The 22,347-nt window shown below is 39.3% G+C and overlaps 1 protein-coding gene across 3 annotated transcripts in view; it reads left to right on the plus strand.

Moving 5' to 3' along the window:
* The window catches only part of LOC111153556 (SPARC like 1), a 48,987-nt gene extending 27,158 nt beyond the window's left edge, over positions 1 to 21,829 (plus strand). The window contains exons 2-11 of one of the 3 annotated variants that reach the window (XM_022512651.1): positions 1,627 to 1,691; positions 4,723 to 4,896; positions 5,285 to 6,283; positions 7,757 to 7,829; positions 8,606 to 8,724; positions 9,219 to 9,339; positions 11,268 to 11,404; positions 13,542 to 13,690; positions 14,302 to 14,450; positions 21,383 to 21,829. In XM_022512651.1, the coding sequence (XP_022368359.1) occupies positions 1,638 to 1,691; positions 4,723 to 4,896; positions 5,285 to 6,283; positions 7,757 to 7,829; positions 8,606 to 8,724; positions 9,219 to 9,339; positions 11,268 to 11,404; positions 13,542 to 13,690; positions 14,302 to 14,450; positions 21,383 to 21,411 (2,004 nt within the window). In that variant the 5' untranslated portion in view covers positions 1,627 to 1,637 and the 3' untranslated portion in view covers positions 21,412 to 21,829. The remainder of the gene's footprint in view (positions 1 to 1,626; positions 1,692 to 4,722; positions 4,897 to 5,284; positions 6,284 to 7,756; positions 7,830 to 8,605; positions 8,725 to 9,218; positions 9,340 to 11,267; positions 11,405 to 13,541; positions 13,691 to 14,301; positions 14,451 to 21,382) is intronic. The other 2 variants (XM_022512659.1, XM_022512669.1) reach the window with 2 other exon arrangements.
* The last annotated feature ends 518 nt before the right edge of the window (positions 21,830 to 22,347 follow it).

Consider the following 22,347-nt stretch of genomic DNA (forward strand, 5'->3'; position numbering starts at 1 on the left):
AGATCATGATCTCAGGGTCCTGGGATCGAGCCCCGAATCAGGCTCTCCGCTCGGCCAGGAGCCTGTTTCTCCCTCTCACTCTGCCTGCCTCTCTGCCTACTTGTGATCTCTCTCTGTCAAATAAATAAATAAAATCTTAAAAAGAAAAAAAAAGAGGAGGCAATTTCTAGGGCCAGACAAAACAAAATATTATTCAAGAAATAAATGTAAGTGTGGTTCAACACAGGAAATTACTACTTGGCTCAACTGCGAGGAATATACACATTATTCGTAAATGTTATATAGTGATTTAAGTAAGAATTGTGATGTCATTAGTTTAGGAAGAGAAATGGGGAAGGAGAAGAGTATGTTTGTGCATGTGTGTGCATGCATATGGCATGTGTGTTAAGCGATAGCTATTACAGTATTAAATCAATAGAATAATTTTTAACATTAATATGTTTTTAAATATGTATTTATTTTAAACGTCTATTTAAGCATCTGTTTTGAAATATTGAGGTAACCAGCAGAAGAAACTGTTTACATTCTTTATAAACCTCAAAATATTATTTAAAGCTCTATGGATACATTTATGTATAAAAGATTGCAAAAATAATTTAAAAGAGTCACCTACTATTTCTAGGAGACCCAGAGAATATCTTTTAAAGACTAGAAACTCTGTTCCTAATCCCAGATGGAGTTGGATTGCCAGGTTTAGAAATACTCCACAGGGAAATGTACATCACCCACTCCTTTTAAGAGAATTCCCCAGGAGGCCAATTTACTTCGCCTCTTTGAGCTTCTCTTGCCTCATCTCTCAACTGAAAAAGTTCATTTAGAACAAACTCCAATTCAAAGCAAATAGCAGAACTGAAACAGACCAGGGGCAAATGCCAGCTCTTCTTTTGGAGGAGAGCCTCTGCTCAGATCCAGCTGGCTGTTGCCAGGAAGACCAGTGGTTGCTAAGAGGCCCAGTGGTTCAGGAGAAACTGCAGATCTGGGGGGTTGCGGGGGGTGGGGGAGGGTGGAGTTTTTGCTTTGTTTTTTTGTTATTGTTGTTCAGATCTGGGTTTTTACCTGAAACCTTTGGACTTTAAAATGCTGTTTTAAAATACCCAGTGCCTACCAAACCAAACCCATCTGCAGGCCCCCACCCACCCACACAGACTGCCAGTGTGAGACCTCTGAATTAGAGGAACACTGATGACTGCTTTAGGCAGCACAATGTCTCATTCCTAAAACTCTGCATTGAATGTATGTGTTTCTTCACCACCGAAGAGGCGGGTTGTTTTATCCCAACCTGACATACTATACTATTTCACTTTGTCCCTTTTCTCTTCACTGTGAACACTCACAAATCTTAAGACCCAAATCTGCATAGCGCCTCTATTCAAGGAAACACAAGCATAAAGAGAGGTAAGTTCTGCCAAACACAGCTGGGCCAGAAAATCAAGGAGTCATTCTCACAGAGACACGATTGGGTAAAAACTCGTTAATCCATTTTTCCAGATATGTTAGTGTACACAAAGACAATAATCACCTTTAAATGTAAGGATCAATATCAAGCTCAATATTTGCTGAGATTATCTTTTAATCTTTCACAAGGAAATTTTACCCACCACTGCTAATTATCTTCTTGGTTCACAGGCCTAGAAAACATGAAGACTGTGCTTTTTTTCCTATACATTTTGGGAACTGCAGCTGCAATCCCGGTAAATATCCTTTTTTTCTGATGTTACATCTCTCCTTCCTGACATTTAATTTAGACATCCTCCATTTAAAAAGAAAATGTGTGCATATAGTGGTTTGAAATTCTCTTTTTAATTTTAATGTTATTTTTTTCCCAAGCAGGGAACAAACAACTAGAAAAATTGAGATAAAATACTTTCTAAAAGAATACTTCTTTCAGAACTACCAGATTCCACAAGATAGAATAAATCAAAAGCTGAAAATGTCAATTATCAGTTTTTAGAAAGGGGATATACCAGGGCATAAATGCCAACGAGAACGGGAAGAAATAAATTGTCTTACGAAAATTCATCACTTAGCATGAGAAGCCCAAGAAATTAGTATGAGAAGTCTTGGGAGTGCATACCCATACCCTTCAGCAGCATTTCCTTCGAGTTCAAATATATACTGGCTGATCAATTCTGAGTCTGTAATAAAACAGGAACCGATGGGTTAGGGGCAGGAAGTGGAATCGTGATTATAAATCAGCTCCTAACACATCCTTGGAGGTGGGGGGTGGTGTGGACGTTGTTGAAAATAGAACTAGAACATTTTTTTTTCTTCATGCTCAGATACACTGGCCCCACCATTCACACAGCAATAAATTGTCTACACACAAATCAGAATCATTTGAGACCATGTCAGCCCCCTTAAAATTACCTGAAAGTGTTTGTTGTTGCTGTTGTTAGCAGAACCATGGCTTGGATGATCATCATCCACTTAATCTATAATCAAACCAAAGGATTTGTGCCATTTTTTTCTTTTTCACCAAATGGAGGAATCAGTCTCCTCTAAAGAAACAAAGTAATTTCTCTCATCCCTTCTCTTCCTCATTCTCTACTCTGTCTAGGCTTCTGTCCTTGGTTTTCAGATAGCTGGTGGCTAACATTTGGTTGACAGATGTGTCAGCAAAGACAAACATCATGCCGCCCAGACCAGGCAGTTCTTAGAAAACAGAGTGTATGACAACACTGCTAGGGCTTATGCTTAAGTAACTGGAGCTACTCCAGCTGAAATTATACATTGTCCTCTGAAATTACAAAAGTGGGATAAATTATGTTCAGCACAGAAAGAAGCTTCCACAGACCCATTGTTTTCTCCTAAAAATGTGTTTTGCCCTTGCAGCTGTTGCCACTATGTAAACAGACATCAAAAGTGTCTCTCAACCAAATGTTTGAATAACACATCTACAATGTAGACACATTTTAGATGTTTTTTCTTTAGGACAGTTCCTTGTGCAGATCCAGTCAGATGCTAAAAAGCTAAATATCTTCTCATACGGTTTACCCATTAAAAATCTTCTATCATTTTCCTCACCTGCCTGAATTCTACACAAGTAAGTGGGTTCTGTGTGGTTAGGAGATTCCACACAAATTTCCAGATGTTATGTTGTTATAGCTGTGGGGATAATAATAAAATAGAATTTGATTTCAGAAAATTTCTGAAAGAAGAAAAGCTGCCGTGCTTTTTATGCATTTCTTCCAGCTTAAGGAGGCAGAGCAGAGGAAGAAGGGTGCAGAGAGGGGGCGCAGTTCCCCACTAATAAGCTAAAATCTCCTTCCATTGCCTTCCATGATGTCTCTGCTGGCAATCTGCCAGACTGGCCACCATTCTTTCTCCTTTCTCTCTTATAAATGGCTTCTTTCGAAATTTTTTCAAATATCATTACTCCTTTTAGTTGAGAAGGTGATAAGAAGCAAGAGAGCAAACAGCATCTAAAATGAATCTTGTATGCCATGTCTTTCCTTATATAATCAGTACAACAGAATGTAATCATAAAGACAAGTCAGTGCAAATAGAATCTGAGTTCTGTACTTACACCTAGATCTGCTGACATCTGAGCATCCATAGTATCTCTCCGATAAAGATTTGTGGTGAATGCCTGCTTACAGTATCAGACAGTTCACAGTGTTACCACTGTATCATACCACTGCTAACAACAGTCATTTTTTCACTTGGGTAGTTTTTTTCAATTTCCAGACTTTAATATATGTGTAAACTTATCTTGATATTTCTGCTTATTTCAACTTGTTAGATGACAGGGTAGAGATTTACAGTTTGTCAAGTGACAGATTCCTAATAACAGAGTCAAGACTTGAAGGGAGATCTCTTCTAAGTCCATTGTTAAACTTCTCCATTGAATCACTGCCGGCTCTTCATCTAGGCCTTTAGTCTTGCTAGAAATAGAGCCATCCCTCTAGTTGAAATAATACTCCATACCTCTTCTTGACTAGAATGAAGTATACTGTTTCACACAACTTTTGAATTAGTTCCACATTAAATTATTTTTTACTGTAAGATTTCTTGTTGGATATAAGGCTGATACTGTTAAGAAAATAAATATTGAATAAAAAGTTTATATCTTTTCTGCTAATTAGCAGCAGTTACTTAAAAGTTAACTTAAGGAAATGTAGTGTTACATCCTTTGGTTAATTTAGTTTCACTTGGACTTTCTGCTAAACAACAGTTCTCAAAATTATAAAGTATGAATATTATATTTTTTAAAAGTTTGAAAAGCACAGAAAATACTTCCAAAACTCAAAGATGACTATTATTGAAATAATTTTTGCTCCATTTTCACCTAGTCTCTGCATATATAACATTTTCTTAAATATGTTTGTGATTCTGTTTTCATTTAACATTATAATATGGACATTTGCTTATATTTTTAAAAATTCTAGAGAGTCTCTTTTTTTTAAGATTTTATTTATTTATTTGATAGAGAGAGATCACAAGTAGGCAGAGAGGCAGGCAGAGATAGAGAGGAGGAAGCAGGCTCCCTGCTGAGCAGAGAGCCCAATTTGGGACTCGATCCCAGGACCCTGGGATCATGACCTGAGCCGAAGCCAGAGGCTTAACCCACTGAGCCACCCAGGTGCCCCGAAAGTATCTTTTAAGTGATATTATGTATGAAGCATATTGCTACTAATAATGATGACAATAAAAGAGTAACTGGAAATTTTAAATGTTAACATCTAGACATGAATAACATGAGCTAATTTCTAATTTTTTCAGACAAGTGCAAGGTTCCTGTCTGATCATTCCAAACCAACTGCTGATTCCTTGAGTTCCATCCAACAGGCTAAAATACTAGTAACACCTAACAACACTGCAATCCCCATGTTAAGGGTTGAAGATGCAGAAAATGAAAAGGAAATTGCAGTGTCTGTAGATCATCCAAACCATAAGGTAAAAGTAACATGGTTACACTGTTACAATTTTAAAATTTTCCAAAGGTCTCGATTTCAAAGCGTAGTCAAGGATATTACCTCATTCTCACTAATCTCAGTTTAATTTTTAAAAGACAGTGAACACATCAACTGTCTCCAATCACCAGAAGAACTGTGAGAATAAGTTTTACACCTTCGGCCAAGGTGCTATATAATCATGTCATATCACAAAATTTGAATTCAGGTTAAACTCTTAGCTATAGAATGTGGAGAACATCCTATATGAATTTACTTGATATTATGTGATGATAGAGAGTAATAATATTAAGTGTTGGCTTATGAATTATAAATAAAATATAGATATTCCATTATCATTTGTTTCAAGAGTAAACTTCTTTTCTTTTAAGGCTGAAAAATCTTCAGTACTAAAGTCAAAGGAGGAAAATCATGACCAGTCAGCAGATCAGGACCAGAGTTACAGCCCAGAGCTCAGATTACAGGATGAAGAGGAAAGTGAAAGTGACTTAAGTGAGAATTTGGAGTATATACCGTCTGAAGGTACATTGGACCTACAAGAAGATGGGGGTGAGCCTCAAAAGAAAAAAGTCCCAGAGAACATTGATTCCTTTGCTCCTAATATTAGTTCCACTATAGATCCTAACCAACAAGAAAGCATTACAAAAACAGAAAAAGAACAGGAACAACCAATAAACGATTTACATCCTCAGCTGAATAGGAGCAACAAAGATAGCCAAGATGTAAGTGATCAAGGAAACCAAGAGCAGGATCCAAATATTCCCAATGGAGAAGAGGAAGGGGAAGAAGAACCCGGAGAAGTTGGTACCCACAACGATAACCAAGAAAGGGGGAGAGAACTTCCCAAGGAGCATTCTAACAGCAAGGAGGAAGAAGACAGTACCCAATCTGATGATGTTTTGGAAGAGTCCAGTCAGCCAACTCAAGTAAGCAAGATGCAGAAAGATGAATTTGATCAGGGTAACCAAGAACAAGAAGAGGATAGTTCCAACGCAGAAATGGAAGATGAATCTGCATCAAAAATTAACAAGCACAATCAAGATGCTGAATGGCAGAGCCAAGAAGAAAAACCTGATGTTATCAGCAACCATGAGGAGATAGATAAGAAGTCTGTTTCTGAAGCTCTGCCTTTGGAGCCTACTGAAGCTGGTAACATCATGCCCAGAAATCACGGAGCTAATGCTGATGGTGATGATGACCCCAGACATGATGCAGGTGATGACTACGAATTCATCCCAAGTGAGACCTTCGTAGAGGCTGAAAGATCTCAATCCATTGCCTATAACCTCAAATATGAAGAAGAAAAAGAGAGAGAGAGAGCACATGAGAATGGGAACGTAGATGCCAGTGAGCCTGGAGAATACCAAGAGGTGAGACTCTTTACAATAATGCTTTTCCGATAGAGCAGTTAGCTTTATCAAGACATAGCCATGGTCTTTCTCTGTGCTCTCACAGTCTCCTATGCCTATCTCTATCGGCACATTATGAAAATACATCAAGATTACTTATTTCCTTCTGTATCTTCATCACTAGGCTGAAAGTGCCTGTTTTGTTTGGGTTCCCCTAGAAGCAGATCCTGGATTTTAGTACAGTTTGACAAGTTCAGGGAACAAAGAGGAGTGGAACATGATACAGGGAAGGAAAGGAAGCTAATTAAAGGTACATAATTAAAGCACATTTCTCTGAATTACCCCATCTGGAGAGCAAGGGAGCTAGGGCTTTATGCAGACTGAGAATTGCTAGGAGAGGTATTAATTCCCCAGCACTTTTGGTCTCTCCTTTGAGCAGGCCAGATAGATTGCCATGATATTTGGGGCACAGAGGCACAGATACAGGCAATTGAAAGTGGCTGGAGTGAACTAGAATGGTAAATTCTGACAGATCTGAGGGTTGGGAGACACTGACAACTATTGCTCCAATGTCTTGAGAGTAGATGCAATGTAATATTCAAGTTGAATCACCAATGTCTAGCAAAATGCCTCTAACATAGTAAGAGATCCAGGAATGTCTGTTGATTTAACTATAAGGATTAAGAATAAAGACTTCAGCTATAACTTTATTAAGCAAACCTCAGCAGAGTGGGAGTTGGGGAGAACCATATTGTTATTGGGTTTTAATCATTCCGAGCTTTCATGCAAAACACTAGCAGCCACCCAGTAGGACTTGACAGCTTTTGGTGGCCAAAGTCAACAGTAACCTTGCTTTCTGAGCCCTCTGCTGCCATTTTATGGTAAGAGTTTTATTACCCTTCAGAACCCTGGGGCCCCTGGGTGGCTCCGTTGGTTAAGCATCCGACTCTTGGTTTCAATTCAGGTCCTGATCTCAAGATCGTGAGATTGAGCCCCATGTAGGGCTCCACGCTTAGCATGGAACATGCTTGAGTTTCTCTCTCCTTCTCCCCCTGCTCCTCCTCCCCCCACTTACTCTCTCCCTCTTTAAAATAAAAAAGTAAATCTTGAAAAAAAAAAAAGGGAATCTGATAAGAAAACTTTATCAACAGCTTCATAGGGATTACTGATGTAAATGTGTCTTAACTATGGAATCACACGATAATACTACATTTCTACTGTTTTCCCAAATCCAAAGGGAAGGTTCCAACTTTGCTCCAGATGTTAGTTCCAATTTTGATTGAGTCATCCCCAGAGATATAGCACTGAATCCAGTTGAAGACACAAATGGCTCCTGTTCTCCAAGTGTTGCTATTTTCACAATTACAGCTGGTACCTTTTTGAGATCTGAAATGATTTGGGTATGAAAAGCTTTGTGAAGGTATGCAGTGGGAATACAAATTATGATGGCTTTCTCCTAAATCGACTTCAGCTTCTGCTCTTGTTATTATAAAGGCCAAGAAAGCAGAGAGCTCACCGAAAGAAGATGAAAGTTCATATGAAGACAACAGAATGGTGCATGGTAGGGGTGAGTACGGGCTAAGCAGGCAGCTTGTGGCAGTATCAAGGAAGAAATGGAATGGTTACTTAGGCTGTCCCCATTCCATCATTTGTCACTGCTTCACAGAAATTTCCTCTCCCAAATCCTCCCCAAGGAAATGTTCTCATAAGTTGTTGACATTCGCTTGCACACATCTGATATACAACTATGGGCAAATGTGTTTACAAACTGGAAGTCTTATTGTAATACTAGTATGAAAGCTAGATTCTTCTTTTTTCCAAAATCCTTTTGCTTTTGAGAAGAATGAATTCTACCTTATTTAATCTCAAATCCATAACTTATTAGTGAATTTAGACACCTTATTTAATTCAGACCTAATTCCCAATTGTATACCCAATCACAAACATTTTTAATTTCAACATGATAAAAATTTCATGACTTATTTAACTTCTGACCAACTTGGACAGCCTTGAATTATAGACTCCAGACTATGGCCATTGTAGGCAGGCCAAGAAGAGCGTTTGTTCTTTTTAATTTTTGTTTGTTTGGTTTTGTTGTTGTTGTTGTTGTTATTGTTGTTTTTAAATTCCCAATTCAAACTGCACAGAAAATCTTAACTATTGTGTAAAACAGTCTAATGCCAGAGGGCCCTATCTTGACATTAACATGTCCATTAAAATGGTTTCTAATATTTTCCCAAATTTTTTCTCCTTAATGCAAACAGAGCTAATCATCTGGATGAATTTGAGATTGCATACTCAGTTCAGCTTTGCTTATGCTTCTTGTCCAAAATTTTCTGTTAGATTCTTGCATGAACTTCCAATGTAAAAGAGGACACATCTGTAAGGCTGACCAACAGGGAAAACCCCACTGTGTTTGCCAAGATTCAGTGACTTGTCCTCCTACAAAACTCCTTGACCAGGTAAGTATTCTACAAAAGGGTCTCTAAAGGGTCCCAAATAGCAATTTGAATGAAAGTGGTTTGCAATTGAAATATTTGGCAAAAGAAAAAACCAAAAAATGACAGATGTCCTGGTTATCATCTAATACTTGAAATAATGTTGAACAGGAACAAATACCAGCAAAACCAAGGAGTTTCTACAGTGCCCTAAAAAGGTAATAATGGCATTGATCTTTAGAACTCATTTTAAAATTCATTGTATCCTCAGAACATCTGCAGTTTGCATTCTACTGAGCTTATCTAAAGCTAAATTCTTCACCCTGGTATAATTTAGTTGGTTTTTCTTTTCTTTTCCTTTTTTTTACCAAATGGGACAGTTATCATCTTAATAACTTCACTTACCTGACCACATTGTTGGCACAGTTGATCTGTCAGTCTATAAACTTTAAGGAGCAGGGTCTTTCCCCAGTGTACATTCAGGAACATGAGCTTTTTCTCACGCTTGTCTGTCCTAGGTTTGTGGCACTGACAACCAGACCTATCCTAGCTCCTGTCATCTGTTTGCTACTAAATGTAAACTGGAAGGGACCAAAAAAGGGCACCAACTACAGCTGGATTATTTTGGAGCCTGCAAATGTAAGATTCCATCACTATTCTGCCAACCACCATTGCTGAGAGGATTGGGGTGAATCTCTGCATATCTGAATAATATATATACATACTTATACATGCAAACGGAAAAAGGCTAATAATATAGCTCTGAACCTAGGATGCTCACTAAAATCTACTAGAGAGACTTTAAAAAAGAAAAAGAGAAAAAAAAATGCCCAGGGGCTCCTGGGTGGCTCACTGGGTTAAAGCTTCTGCCTTCAGCTCGGGTCATGATCCCAGGGTCCTGGGATTGAGTCCCACATCGGGCTCTCTGCTCGGCGGGGAGCCTGCTTCCTCCTCTCTCTCTGCCTGCCTCTCTGCCTACTTGTGATCTCTGTCAAAATAAATTTTAAAAAATACCTAAAAAAAAAAAAAAAAGTAAAGTAAAGTAAAAGAAAAATGTCCAGGCTTTAATTATAAGAGACTGATAGAGTTGGACGGGGTTGGGGCTTTGGCATTGTTTTTTCATTTGTTTTTAAAGTAACCTAGACAATTTTAACGTGCAGCCAGGGTTCAGAACCACTATGGTAATGTTACCACTTAATAACTGAGACAAGTCATTGGAATTTTGCTAAATTACTTGTCCTCTTTCCAATGTATGTTAAGTCTCCGCCAAGAAGTTTTATAACAATATATCCTTCCAGAAGTTTTCTTAATTGTCTTCCTTCCCCCAAGATACTCTCAAGTGTGTTTGGATCTCCTTATCACTAAGTAATTCTCCACATTAACCATGCTCACTAATATTTCCAGTTCTCTTCTCCTTCCTGATGCACAGGAGTATTAAACTTCCCAGCCCTCTGGATGTTAAATGTGGCCATATGAGCTGCTCAATGAAATTTCAGTCAAAAGCCTCCATGTGAGTTCTGGGCAGATGTATTTAAGAGCTAGTGTGTGGTTGTCTATGTTGCCCCAGCCTTGTCTGGAGATGGTAGTGTCCTCATGATCCTGAGCCCCAGAGAGACTGCCATGAGCAGAGCCCTCTTGCCAACTTGTATTGGACTCAAACGTCCAAAACAGTGATGGTAGTTAACACCGCTAAATAGTACATCTGAAAGTTGCTCAGAGAGTAGATCCTGAGAGTTCTCGTGCAAGGAAAAGTAAAAATTTTTGTGATTGGATGAGATGATAACAGTTAACTAAACTTATTGTAGTAGACCTAGCACAAAATATGGATGTCAGGCATTAGGCTGTACACCTTGAACTTACACAGTAAGCTTGAACTTACTCACTTACATCTCAATAAAACTAAGAAAAAGAACCAAACCCTTTGTTCTTTTAAGCCACTGAGATTGAACATTATTTGTTACCACAGAATAATCTAACTTCCACTTTTGTCTTTTTTCTACTAATGAAGAGTTCTTGTGTCCTCTACCTCTACATGCCGACTTTCTGATTCTAGAACAGTGGTTCTCAGCCTTGCCTGTGTATCAAAATTTTCTTTGGATCTTTTAAAACATCCTGATGCCCAAGCTCCACTCCGAAGCAATCACATCAGAATTTCCTTGAATGGAAGCCGTGTCTGGGGTGTTTATAAAGCACGCTAGGCAGTCCTGCTGGGCCGCCATGGTTAAGCACACTGTTGTGGTGGTAAGACAGTGAGGGAGCGCTCGGCCACCGGATGTTGTTAGACTTCCTGTTGTGACAACTTGCTTTAAGATAGGAGTAGGACCTAAAGGTTAAAATCTCTTTTCTTGGGGCGCCTGGGTGGCTCAGTCGTTAAGCGTCTGCCTTCGGCTCAGGTCATGGTCCCAGGGTCCTGGGATCGAGCCCTGCATCAGGCTCCCTGCTTGGCGGGAAGCCTGCTTCCCCCTCTCTGACTCCGCCTACTTGTGTTCCCTCTCTCGCTGTCTCTCTCTCTATCAAATAAATAAATAGTCTTTAAAAAAAATCCCTTTTCTTTCCTCTTGGAACAGCCATTCCTATTTGTACAGACTTTGAAGTGACTCAGTTTCCCCTAAGGATGAGAGACTGGCTCAAGAATATCCTCATGCAGCTCTATGAGGCAAACCCTGAACATGCTGGATATCTAAACGAGAAGCAGAGAAATAAAGTAAGTTATCCAAAGTCATCCGGGGGTCAGATCCCTAAGTGTCTACCTACAGGGCCTGAGGAAAAAAGATGTATGGGTTGGGGGAAGAGGGACCTACCATCCTCTGCATATCAGCAAGAGCCCACTTTGCCTCCCCCTGCACCTGGTAAGTTCATTCGTACTAATAGAATAGTAGGGGTCACCATTCATGCCACAAGGCTTGAGACATGGCCAAACCACCCCATTCCTACTCAAAGGGCGGTGGCCCGAGCAAGGACTCTTTAACTCACGCCCAGAGCAAGCCCTGGTTGAGCAAAGTAAACCTTAATTCAGCATTTCTATATTCAGGGCCAGGCATAGTATTTAAATTTAAACATATTTTCTGCCTTCCTAGGCCATACAGATTTATGGTATAAGAGAAATTCCTTACTATGCTATATTACTTGCAAAGTCAGTAATATAGCAAGTTTTTAAAGTTTAGAATATTTATTCCAGAAGTTCTCAGAGAAAATTCTTTCATCAAATAGCTATTGAGTGCATCTTAGGTAGCTGGAATTCATTTATGTACTGGAGATACAGCAATAAACCAAACAAAATCTCTGCCTTCATGACCTTACATTCTAGACAAAGAGACTCTGAACAAATAAGTGTGTGTGTGTGTGTAGATGTATGTATGTATATACATATTGCAAATATGAACATACATCCACATATATAAACATGTGAAGAAATATGCAAACATATGTGTAAGAAAAATCAGATGGGATTAAAACATGCTCTGAAGAAAAAATTAAGCAAAAAGGAAGCTGTGAATTAACTGTGTCAAATGCTGTTTACAGGCTCTAAGATGAGGACTGAGTGGGCCACTGATTTGGCATGTGGTAGTCCCAGAGTTGACCTTGACAGAAGCTGTTTTTGCAGAATGGAGAGGAGAAAAGCCTGAGTGGTCAGGGTTCAAAAGAGAATAGGAGAAAAGATGTGGAAGCAGCAAATACAGACAATATTTTCACAGCATTTGCTATAAAGGTGAAAAGTGAAATGGGGGGGCAGATGGAAGGGAATATGAGTCCCATCTACCAGTGGGAGATGGTAGAGAACGTTTGTATGCCTCTCCAGTAATCCTGTAAAGAAGGAAAAACTAATAAGGGGTAGAAAAGTTGCCCAGCTGCCACTGAGTGTTCTTGAAGAGGTGAAAAGGGGTAGGCAGGCTCCTGAGCACCTGTGAAAGGTCGAGCTTATAGTCAGAGCACAGGAAGTTCATCCATGATAACAAGGAGGGAGGTTGGTGGAGAAGGCCCTGGGAATAAGTAGAAGTTCTATTCAAATTGCTTCCAGTTAGTTCATGAGTAACATCACAAGTTGAGAGTTTTACATGAATTGCCTGGAAATAATGTCTGTCCTCTCTCTTTAATATATCACCATGAAAACCTTGAGAGCATTAGATACAAAACAGAGAAATTCTAATGAGAATGGCCAAGTGGTGTCACACAACAGCTAAACTGATTGTAAGCACACACTGGACAAAAATACACAGAGAACTAAGAATGGAGTATGCCACCAGGGGAAAAAGAAGACTTTTTACTAACCAGTGCTTTTGCGTGAGTCAGTTCAGCCCCTTTCATTAAAACCTTTTCCTACTGTGATGAATAGTATCTGGTTAAAAGAAAAATCAAAAAATACTTAAATCTCTTCTGAAAACCACAGGTTGTGGGTTTTTGGTTTTTTGGTTTTTTTTTTAAATGTTAGCTGTTATTCTCTGTAGAACTAAGAAAATCGATAGTGTTAATTAGAAAGTATTTTAGGGGCGCCAGGGTGGCTCAGTGGGTTAAGCCTCTGCCTTCGGCTCAGGTCATGATCCCAGGGTCCTGGGTTCGAGCCCCACATCGGGCTCTCTGCTCAGCAGGAAGCCTGCTTCCCCTCCTCTCTCTCTCTCTCTCTCTGCCTGCCTCTCTGCCTACTTGTGATCTCTCTCTCTGTCGAATAAATAAATAAAATCTTTAAAAAAAAAAAAGAAAAAGTATTTTATTTGGTCTCATATGATGGTCTGGGCTTATTTTCCTCTGTCGTGTCACTATTACTCTTTAAGTAAAGTTTAGCAAATGGTAATTCAATTACACTTGTCTGATTCCCTGATGATTTTCTCCCTTCCTAATACCAGGTCAAGAAAATTTACCTGGATGAAAAGAGGCTCTTGGCTGGGGACCATTCCATTGACCTTCTCTTAAGAGACTTTAAGAAAAACTACCACATGTATGTATATCCTGTGCACTGGCAGTTTGGTGAACTCGACCAACATCCTATGGACAGGTAAAAACTCTTTACCTTTCCATTACTAGGTCATTGCCCTGACATAATGTCTTAGTTATCTGTACAAAGATAATTCTAAACAAATTTAGAAGTTTCCTAGCTCTGATTTAGAACACTGCAATCCCAAAAATATGTGGTTAGGTGTCTAAACAGAAAACTGTTTTGAAAAGAACAGAATATGGCCACACCACGGTTCCCAAGTTTAGGTGTTAAGACCTAGCCTGCAACAGAAACTCCTTCAATTCTTTCTCATTCTTGATCCTAAATTCCCAAGATAAGCTGATTGGCCCAACTTGGGTCAAATGCTTACACCTAGAACAATCAGTTGTGGTCAGTGGGTAAGAGCCAGGTTGTAAAAACATGTGGTGGGGGCATCCCTATAAATTTAAGATGGTGGGAGGATACTTCCCAGTGAGGAAGGAAACCTTGTGACATCCCAAGCACTGTCTATCTTACCCCTAAATAGTTTATTTCATTTGCAGTTTTTCATGAGTATACTATTTATTTGGCATACTTATCAACCTTGTGGAAGAAAAACACCTTGGTTATCCTAAAAATTAACTTTAATATATAAGCTACTCTTTAACATAGTGTCATTCACTTTATTGCAGAGTCTTGACTCATTCTGAGCTTGCTCCTTTGCGAGCATCTCTGGTGCCCATGGAACACTGCATAACTCGCTTCTTTGAGGAGTGTGACCCCAACAAGGATAAGCACATCACCCTGATGGAGTGGGGCCACTGTTTTGGAATTAAAGAAGGTAAATTCATCATCAGCCTGGGGAAAGGGGTGTCCTTTTCTCCAGCAGAGCCCTAAGCCCTGCAGCCCTCCTAGAGAGGTCCTGCAGCATCCTCAGATGGAAACCTCCAGACAGGAAGGTGGCAGCACCACAGGTAGGACTCCTTCGGTGCACACACTGTCATGGCAAGGTTCTTGCCTACTTCCGTTACGATACTCTTTTTATGATACATCGAAATCTTAGCAGTTGGCTAAACTAAAGAAAATGACATCAATCCCGAGAGCTGTGCCAAATATCAGAAGGCCACCCATCTGAGAAAGGAGGGAGGATTTTATATCCTTTCTTAGCCAGAGTATTGGTCCAAACTTCTAAAAATCGTAGGTAAAGAGTAAAACAACAAGTCTGATTCTGCCAGTGGGAGATGTCAGAAAAATCTCAGAATTCATTATGGATACACTAAAGATTGGGCCTCCCATCACAATAGGATGTGTCCAGATATTATGCCTTTAATCCATGACTGCATCTTCAATGACAAAAATAATAGTAGTTGTAATAATAATAATATAAATGATGATACTAAAATCATCATCATCATCATCAAAGGGTTCTTTCTTTACTCCTGTGATGGAGGAACTTATTTTAGACATTTGTTTTGCTAGGTTATGTCTTAATGTATTTCCTTTTATTTTCCTAAGTTAAGGCTGATTTTTATGAGCAAGCATGTTTTTAATGACCAAGATTTGAAAGATGTTCAAAAAATGAAAAATCAGAACCGCTTGCACAATGTAAATCAACAGTAAACATCAAATCTCTAAAGCAAGGGTTTTATACATATGTTCACAACATACGAGTAGGATGAATGTCCAGCCAATCAATAAAGAAAAGTAAGTTCATCAAAGGTCAGAATTTCCCAAAAAGAGGTAACTTTTGTGACCTTCACTTTAAAAATATTCTTCATGGTATGTAGAATGCCTTGATATTAAAGAAAAGAGCTGAGAGTAGGAGAATTTACTTATTGATAAATAGGTAAGCAGAAAAGCTTAGCTCTTTTCCTCTGCAGTTTTGTTCTGTGAAATAAACACAACTGTAATGAGCAAAGAATGTGTATTTCTGTGAGCACCAACTGTTGTGTATTGGTTGCCTATTGCTGCAAAATCAATGACTCTAAAACTTAGAAGCTTAAAATCTCACAGTTTCCAAGATCGGGAATCTAAGATTAGTTTACCTGGATGGTTCTGGCTTGGGATCTGCTCTAAGCTCACCCACAAGGCCACTATGTTGGGAGGCTTCATTTCCTCACCATGTGGTCTTCTCCATGGGATTGCTAACAGCACCACATCTGGTTTCCTCCGGAGGGGGTGATCAGAGAGAAAACAGAGACTGAAGCTATAATGTCTTTTATAACCTAACTGCATGAGTAACATACATTACTTCTTCTATATTCTGTTGGTCAGACAGACAACCCTGCTATGATATGGGAGGAGCTCTTGGAGGTGGGCCATGACATATTGTTTATATCCTGTTAACACTGATAGGAAATTAACAAGCTAGGAAGACTGAGACCTGCATAAATAATACCAATTCCTTTCTAACATCTATAAGCACAGTACTTATAAATTCAAATATATTCCTAAAAATGGCTGAAACTGCCTTTTCTAATTGCTATGTTAAAAAGGACAGAATTTGAAATCTAGCCGTTTGGGGATGGAGTCTTTGGGTTTTCCACATAAAGTATCATGTCTTCTGCGAAGAGCAAGAGTTTGACTTCTACTTTGCCAATAAGGATGTGACATCCCAAGCACTTTTATTTCTTTTTGTTGTCTGATCGCTGAGGCTAGGAATTCTAGTACTATGTTAACAGCTACTGACAGTGGGCATCCCTGGTGTGTTCCTGACCTTAGGGAAAAAGTCTCAGTTTTTTCCCATTGAGAATGGTATTCGCTGTGGGCTTTTCATACAGCCACTCTGGAAAACAGTATGGTAGTTCATCAAGAAGTTAAAAATCGAGGTACCCTATGACCCAACATTTGCACTACTGGGTATTTACCCCAAAGACACAAACGTAGTGATCCAAAGGGGCACCTGCACCTGAATGTGTATAGCAGCAATGTCCACAATAGCCAAACTGTGGAAAGAGCCCAGATGTCCATTGACAAATGGATGGACAAAGAAGATGCAGTATATATATACAATAGAATATTACTCACTGATCCGAAAGGATGAAATATTACCATTTACATCAACGTGGATAGAACTGGAGGATATGATGCTGAGGGGAATAAGTCAATCAGAGAAAGACAATTATCATATGGTTTCACTCATATGTGGAATATAAGAAATAGTGCAGAGGATCATAGGGGAAGGGAGGGAAAACTGAATGGGAAGAAATCAGAGGGAGAGGAACCATGAGAGACTCTTAACTCTAGGAAACAAACTGAGGGTTGCTGAAGGGGAGGTAGGTGGGGGATGGGGTAACTGGGTGATGGGCATTAAGGAGGGCACATGAAGTGATGAACACTGGGTGTTATATGCAACTGATGAATTATTGAACACTACATCTGAAACTAATGAGGTACTATAAGCTGGCTAATTGAGTTTAAATTTTAAAAAAAGTACAAAATATACCCAAGTGGAGCCACCCCACCCTACTCCCTCTACTCCACCATTATCAAGAGGGGGAAAACTTAGCTGGGACAGGACATATTTGTGTATGCCCTTTAATATTGCACTTGATTTTAACGGAGTGATCGAACTGGAACAGAGGCCATTTATTTAAGGAAACCAGTTGTGCCTCACTGTTCGGAAACTTCTGGCACCTCTTCAGCATGTAGTCTCACTCAGGCTCTGTGCAGGGTGGTTGTCTGGGAGGAGCCGGAAGGGCTTAGACTTCAGTGACTCGAAAAGCTCCTAATGATCTTGTTTGTTCACTGTGGTTTGGCCATGATTACATTATTTTGAAGAAGGGAAAGAATTATCACATAGTCAACCAATAAAGCAGATATTTAATACTCAGTCAGAATAAGTAAACAAGTTACTGCTTTGGGAAGTAGCTAGGGAAAACAAAACTAAATATTTCTAAGCACGTCCTTCCTTCCCTCATGGCTGAGAAATCCACAGAAGGACGAGATAAATTTTAGCCAGTGTTTTCCTGAATTTTAACTGACTTTTATCTGAGCTAGATGTGCTCAAATATTCCTGCTCTGTCATTCACTAGCTATGTGAATTAAGGCATACCGCTTAACCTCAGCAAGTCTCATTTTCCTTATGTGTAAAAATGAGGTTTAATTAAAAGGTGAAGGAGTCTTACTTATTTAGTGCCCATGACATACCATATATCCACTTTAATCTTCAGAAGAACCTTCCAAGTGAGACCAACAGAGCAAACGAGTCAGATCATGCAGGTCCAACTAAACCAGTTAAAGACATTATCCTAAGAGTACTGGAGGATCATGAAAGTGTTTTAAACAAGGGAGTGATTTCACTAGATCTGTATTTAAGAAAGATTCTTTTGGTTACATTGTGGAGAAGCCCGAGAAGAGTTGAGAGGACTTGTGGTAAGTTCAGGCACAGTTGATGAGAACTTGAACTAGGGCAGTTACAGTGGGGGGAAAGAAGGAAACCTATTCAAGATGTATTTAAAAATATAAACATATTCCAGGTATATTCAAGAATATAAACATATTCAAGGTGTATAGATATTTCTGTATCTATATCTGTAGATATTTTTATATCTATATCTATATATCTAAGACAATGTTTGCTAGGAAATATTTGGGGGCAGGGAGCAGACAGTAGAGAAATTGAGAGGAAGAGAAGTATGACACTCAGGTTCCCTGCTCAGGCCAGGCAGGTAAACAGAGACACAGAGATAGAAAACACAAGAACAGAAGAAGATTTGGGGAAGATGGTAACTTCCATTTATGACATGTTGAACTTTTAAGTACGTGGGAGACAATGTGCAGTTGATAGATAAATACATGAGTCAGCTTTTCAAGATGGGATTTTGGAACTTAAGTACATATTTGAGGATTATGAGCATACAGAAAGTAATTAGCACCATAGAAGGGAATTGCTTTCCCAAGAAAAATGTGTTGAGTTACATGGAGAAGGCTCTAGGGTTGAACACCAAGGAACAACATCTGGATGATAGATAGAGGAGGAAGAAGGAGCTCATGAAAGAGAATGAAAAGTCTCCTGAAAGGAAGAAAGAAAACAGGATAGAGCCTTGTCAAAGGAGGTTTTTGAAGAGGAGGAAGAGATCACAGTGCCAGATTCTGCTGAGATATCAAGATAAAAGACTAAGAAGAATATTCCTTTTACACAGACCTAAGGATATCCTGGGTGGCCCTAGTGATTTCACTAGATTTTGGAGGAATGGTAGAGATGGAAGCCAGGTTCTATAGACTGAGAAAGAATAGATGAGAAATGGTAAAGAGTGGCTGTTTGAAGGCAGGATAGAGCTAAAGAGGGATATAAAGTTGAGAGAAGCACTTCAGGGAATAAAGTAAGCTTGAGTACTGGCCCATTCATTCATTCAACTGATGTTTCCTAATGGTCCACATGGAGCCAGGTGCTGTTCTCAACGCTGGATATGCAGCATATTTAAATGCTAATAGGAAGGGCCCAGGGAGGAAGGAAAGGTAGAAGATATAAGAAAAAGAAGCAAAAGAGGAAAATTAGGGGAGAATTTCAGAGGTCAGAAGAGATCCTGGGCACAGGCAGAGAATTAGCCTAAAGTCAGCAGGAGGGATATCTCTCATCCAAACAACGGAAAGAAGACAAGAAGTATGAGCACAACAGTAAGTAAATTTACAAGTAATGAGCCTAAAATGTCCATTTTACAAAATGAAGCCACTGTTCAAAAGAAATATGCCAAAGTTTGTAATGTTTCCTATTCTTAGGCACAGACTTGTATTGGGAAGGAAAATTACCTGGTGTTCCAGACAGGGTATTAGTTTAATATACTCCAAGATCATCTGCTTAAGTATTTGTTCAACAATTATTGAGTGAGGGTGGGCCACGTAGGTAGGAGTGGTCTCATAACCCCTAAGGGATGCTGTCTTCTTCCATAGGTGTGGCAACAAGTTCTTTTATAATTACCTGGTTGGAGGGGCACCTGGGTGGCTCAGTCCATTAAGCATTTGACTGTCAATTTCAGCCCAGTTCATGACCTCAGGGTTGTGAGATCGAGCCCTGTGTTGGGCTCTACGCTGGCTGTGAGGGCTGCTTAAGATTCTCTCTCACTCTTCCTCTGCCCCCGCCCCAGGCGCGACTCTGGTGCGTGCATTCTCTCTCTAACTCGCTCTCGTGCATGCACAAAAAATAGTAATTACTTGGTTGGAAATTGGATTTAATTGGCGCTATACTTCTACTTATTTCTATTATGTTTTAACAATCCTTGGAGGTTAGTATACTCAGCTCTTTCTTGGCTGGGCCTCTATCAATGCTTCCCAACCCTACATTATACCAATGGAGCTTTTTAAATGTATACATGCCATTGGTCCATCCCTGGAAGTTCTGATTCAGGAGGCCAGGGATAAGGCTTTGTAAGGACCTATTTTACTGTCCCTACTGAAAAACAAGTCCTGGAAACCAGCTTCAAGTGTGGAGGCCAAGAAAAACAAGGCTATACCCACCCACCTTGAGTCTAGCCCTGACATAAGTACAGCCATCTTGGCAAAGCAAAAGCTGGCACCTTGCTCTGTAAGAGTGGGTTAGCATAAGAATGGCCATCCTGAAGGCCGGGAAGCCATTTTACTGAGTGTCCCTAACCAGCCCACAGAGCGCACGTAACTTGAAATTAGAAAAGTAGCTAAAACCTGAAAAAACAACTTAATCATATACCACCAGGGCAGTTAGGTGGTGGCGCCACAGGGACCAAATGTTAAAGAAAAACAAATAGTTAACTTGCAGAGATCACAATCTTGCAAGACAGGAGTCTTCCTTGGTTTGCAAATGTCCTGGTGATTTACAACAAAAAGGCCATCTTTTCAATGGCCCAATTTCCAGAGACAAATGGCTCAGTACCTCGAGGCCTAAGGTCGCCCTCCCCACCATAAAACTGAGGAAGGATGAGGCAGAAGGAAACGTAAATAAAGCTAAATTTCTTCTATACCTAAATCTCACTTAACCGCCAGGATGGCGCCAGGGTGACACCGGGGTGGCAAAAGGTTAAACAAAGTTAAACTGTCCAAGTGGGGTGCAAGATATGTATGTAGCCATGAAGAAGTGCCTTGAAAATGCTATATAGACCCTTGGCTTTGAGTGCTCGGGGTCCTTGTTGAAACCCGCTGCGCTGGGCGGATACTTGGACCCCAGCTAGCTGGAAATAAACCTCGCTGTGCGACTTGCATTTTCGAGAGTGTTCTCTGTCTAATTGAGGGGTGGTCGACTCCGTACCCTAACAGCTTGAGGGTGTATCTTTTTTTTTTTTTAATTGAGGTACAGTTGACACATCATGCTATATTAATTTCAGGTGTGCAGTATAGGGATTCAACAAGTCTATATGTTACCATTATGCTCACTGCAAGTGTAGCTACCCTCTGTCCCCATACAAAGCTATTACCGTACCATTGACTGTATGTATTCCTTACACTGTACCTTTTATCCCTGTGACTTATTTTATTTTATCCCTGTGACTTCTGTAACTGGAGGCCTGTACCTCCCACTCCCCTTCACCCATTTTGCCCATCTCCCCACCCCTCCCCTCTGGCAGCCATCAGTTCGTTCTCTATTTCTGCCTTTTGTTTTGTCATTTGTTTTGTTTTTTAGATTCCACATACAACTGAAACCATATGGTATCTTTTTAAAAGCTTCACCCTACCAGGGTCAAGAACCATCCTACAGTCTTATTAGATGGTTTCTCTAATCCCCTAGCTCTGATATTATTTGTTTATATTACTACTCTGGCTATTTTCTGAAAGTGTGTTTTGTTTTGTTTTTGTTTTTTACAGAAGACATAGATGAAAACCTCCTGTTTTGAATAAAGATTTGAGAGAATTCAAACATTCCAGCATCCTCCCGTGTTCCTGACCACTCCTGAAAATATATGCAGTTGCAATACTTGTAGATTTATATTTAGCAAAATATATGCGAAGACAATGAGAGTAATTGCTTGCTAACAGTGTATGCACCAAGCATTTAACATTAGCTTTGGAAATAAAACTTTAAATAAAGTCAACGTATGCAAAATACTGTGTACAGTTTGTGAACAGTTTAAGTCATCACTCTCTGCATCCACTTGAGATACTTACTAATTATAAAACTTGAAGAAAATACTACATTCATTTTGTTTGTAATATCATGTATACTTCAAGAAAATGGTTTAATGTTCTTTTGTTGTTAATGTGTATTATTTTCAGCATCTTAATGTCCTAATAAAAATCTAAATGCTTACTCAAGTTTATTTCCAGTTATTTATTTAAACAACCATATGTGAAAGACCAACTCAGAACTCACACTTCAAATCAAATTATAATCGTGCTTCCTAGATCCTACTACTTTAAAGAAGTGAGTGTGGTTGGGGGAGATGTTTCCTATGGGAAACAAATATTCAATTACTAAATAGTAGATGTTTATTAATGTCCTTTGTCGTATTGTAAATTTAAACAGAAAAGAAATAAATTCAAGTGCTTTCTACTAAGTTCAGTTTAAAATATGGATATTATGCACTGCTCAATACAACTAATTCTAACTTTCATGCAGCTGTTGGGGGAAGGGGGACCCTACAAAATTTCTACACATTTCGTGTCCTCAAAATAAAAGTAATGTAAAGATAATGCAGACAGTAAAAAAGCTCTGAAGTGTCTTAATGTCCAATGTAGTCAGAGATAAATATTACTACTGTAAATTGATAGCAAGAAATCAGTCGTAAGAGAAATTTTGTTTTCATTAGAACTCTTTCTTCTTTGATAACTAT

The sequence above is a fragment of the Enhydra lutris genome, unplaced genomic scaffold (genome assembly GCF_002288905.1).
Source record: "Enhydra lutris kenyoni isolate GAN:26980312 unplaced genomic scaffold, ASM228890v2 scaffoldscaffold3, whole genome shotgun sequence".
NCBI lineage: Eukaryota > Metazoa > Chordata > Mammalia > Carnivora > Mustelidae > Enhydra > Enhydra lutris.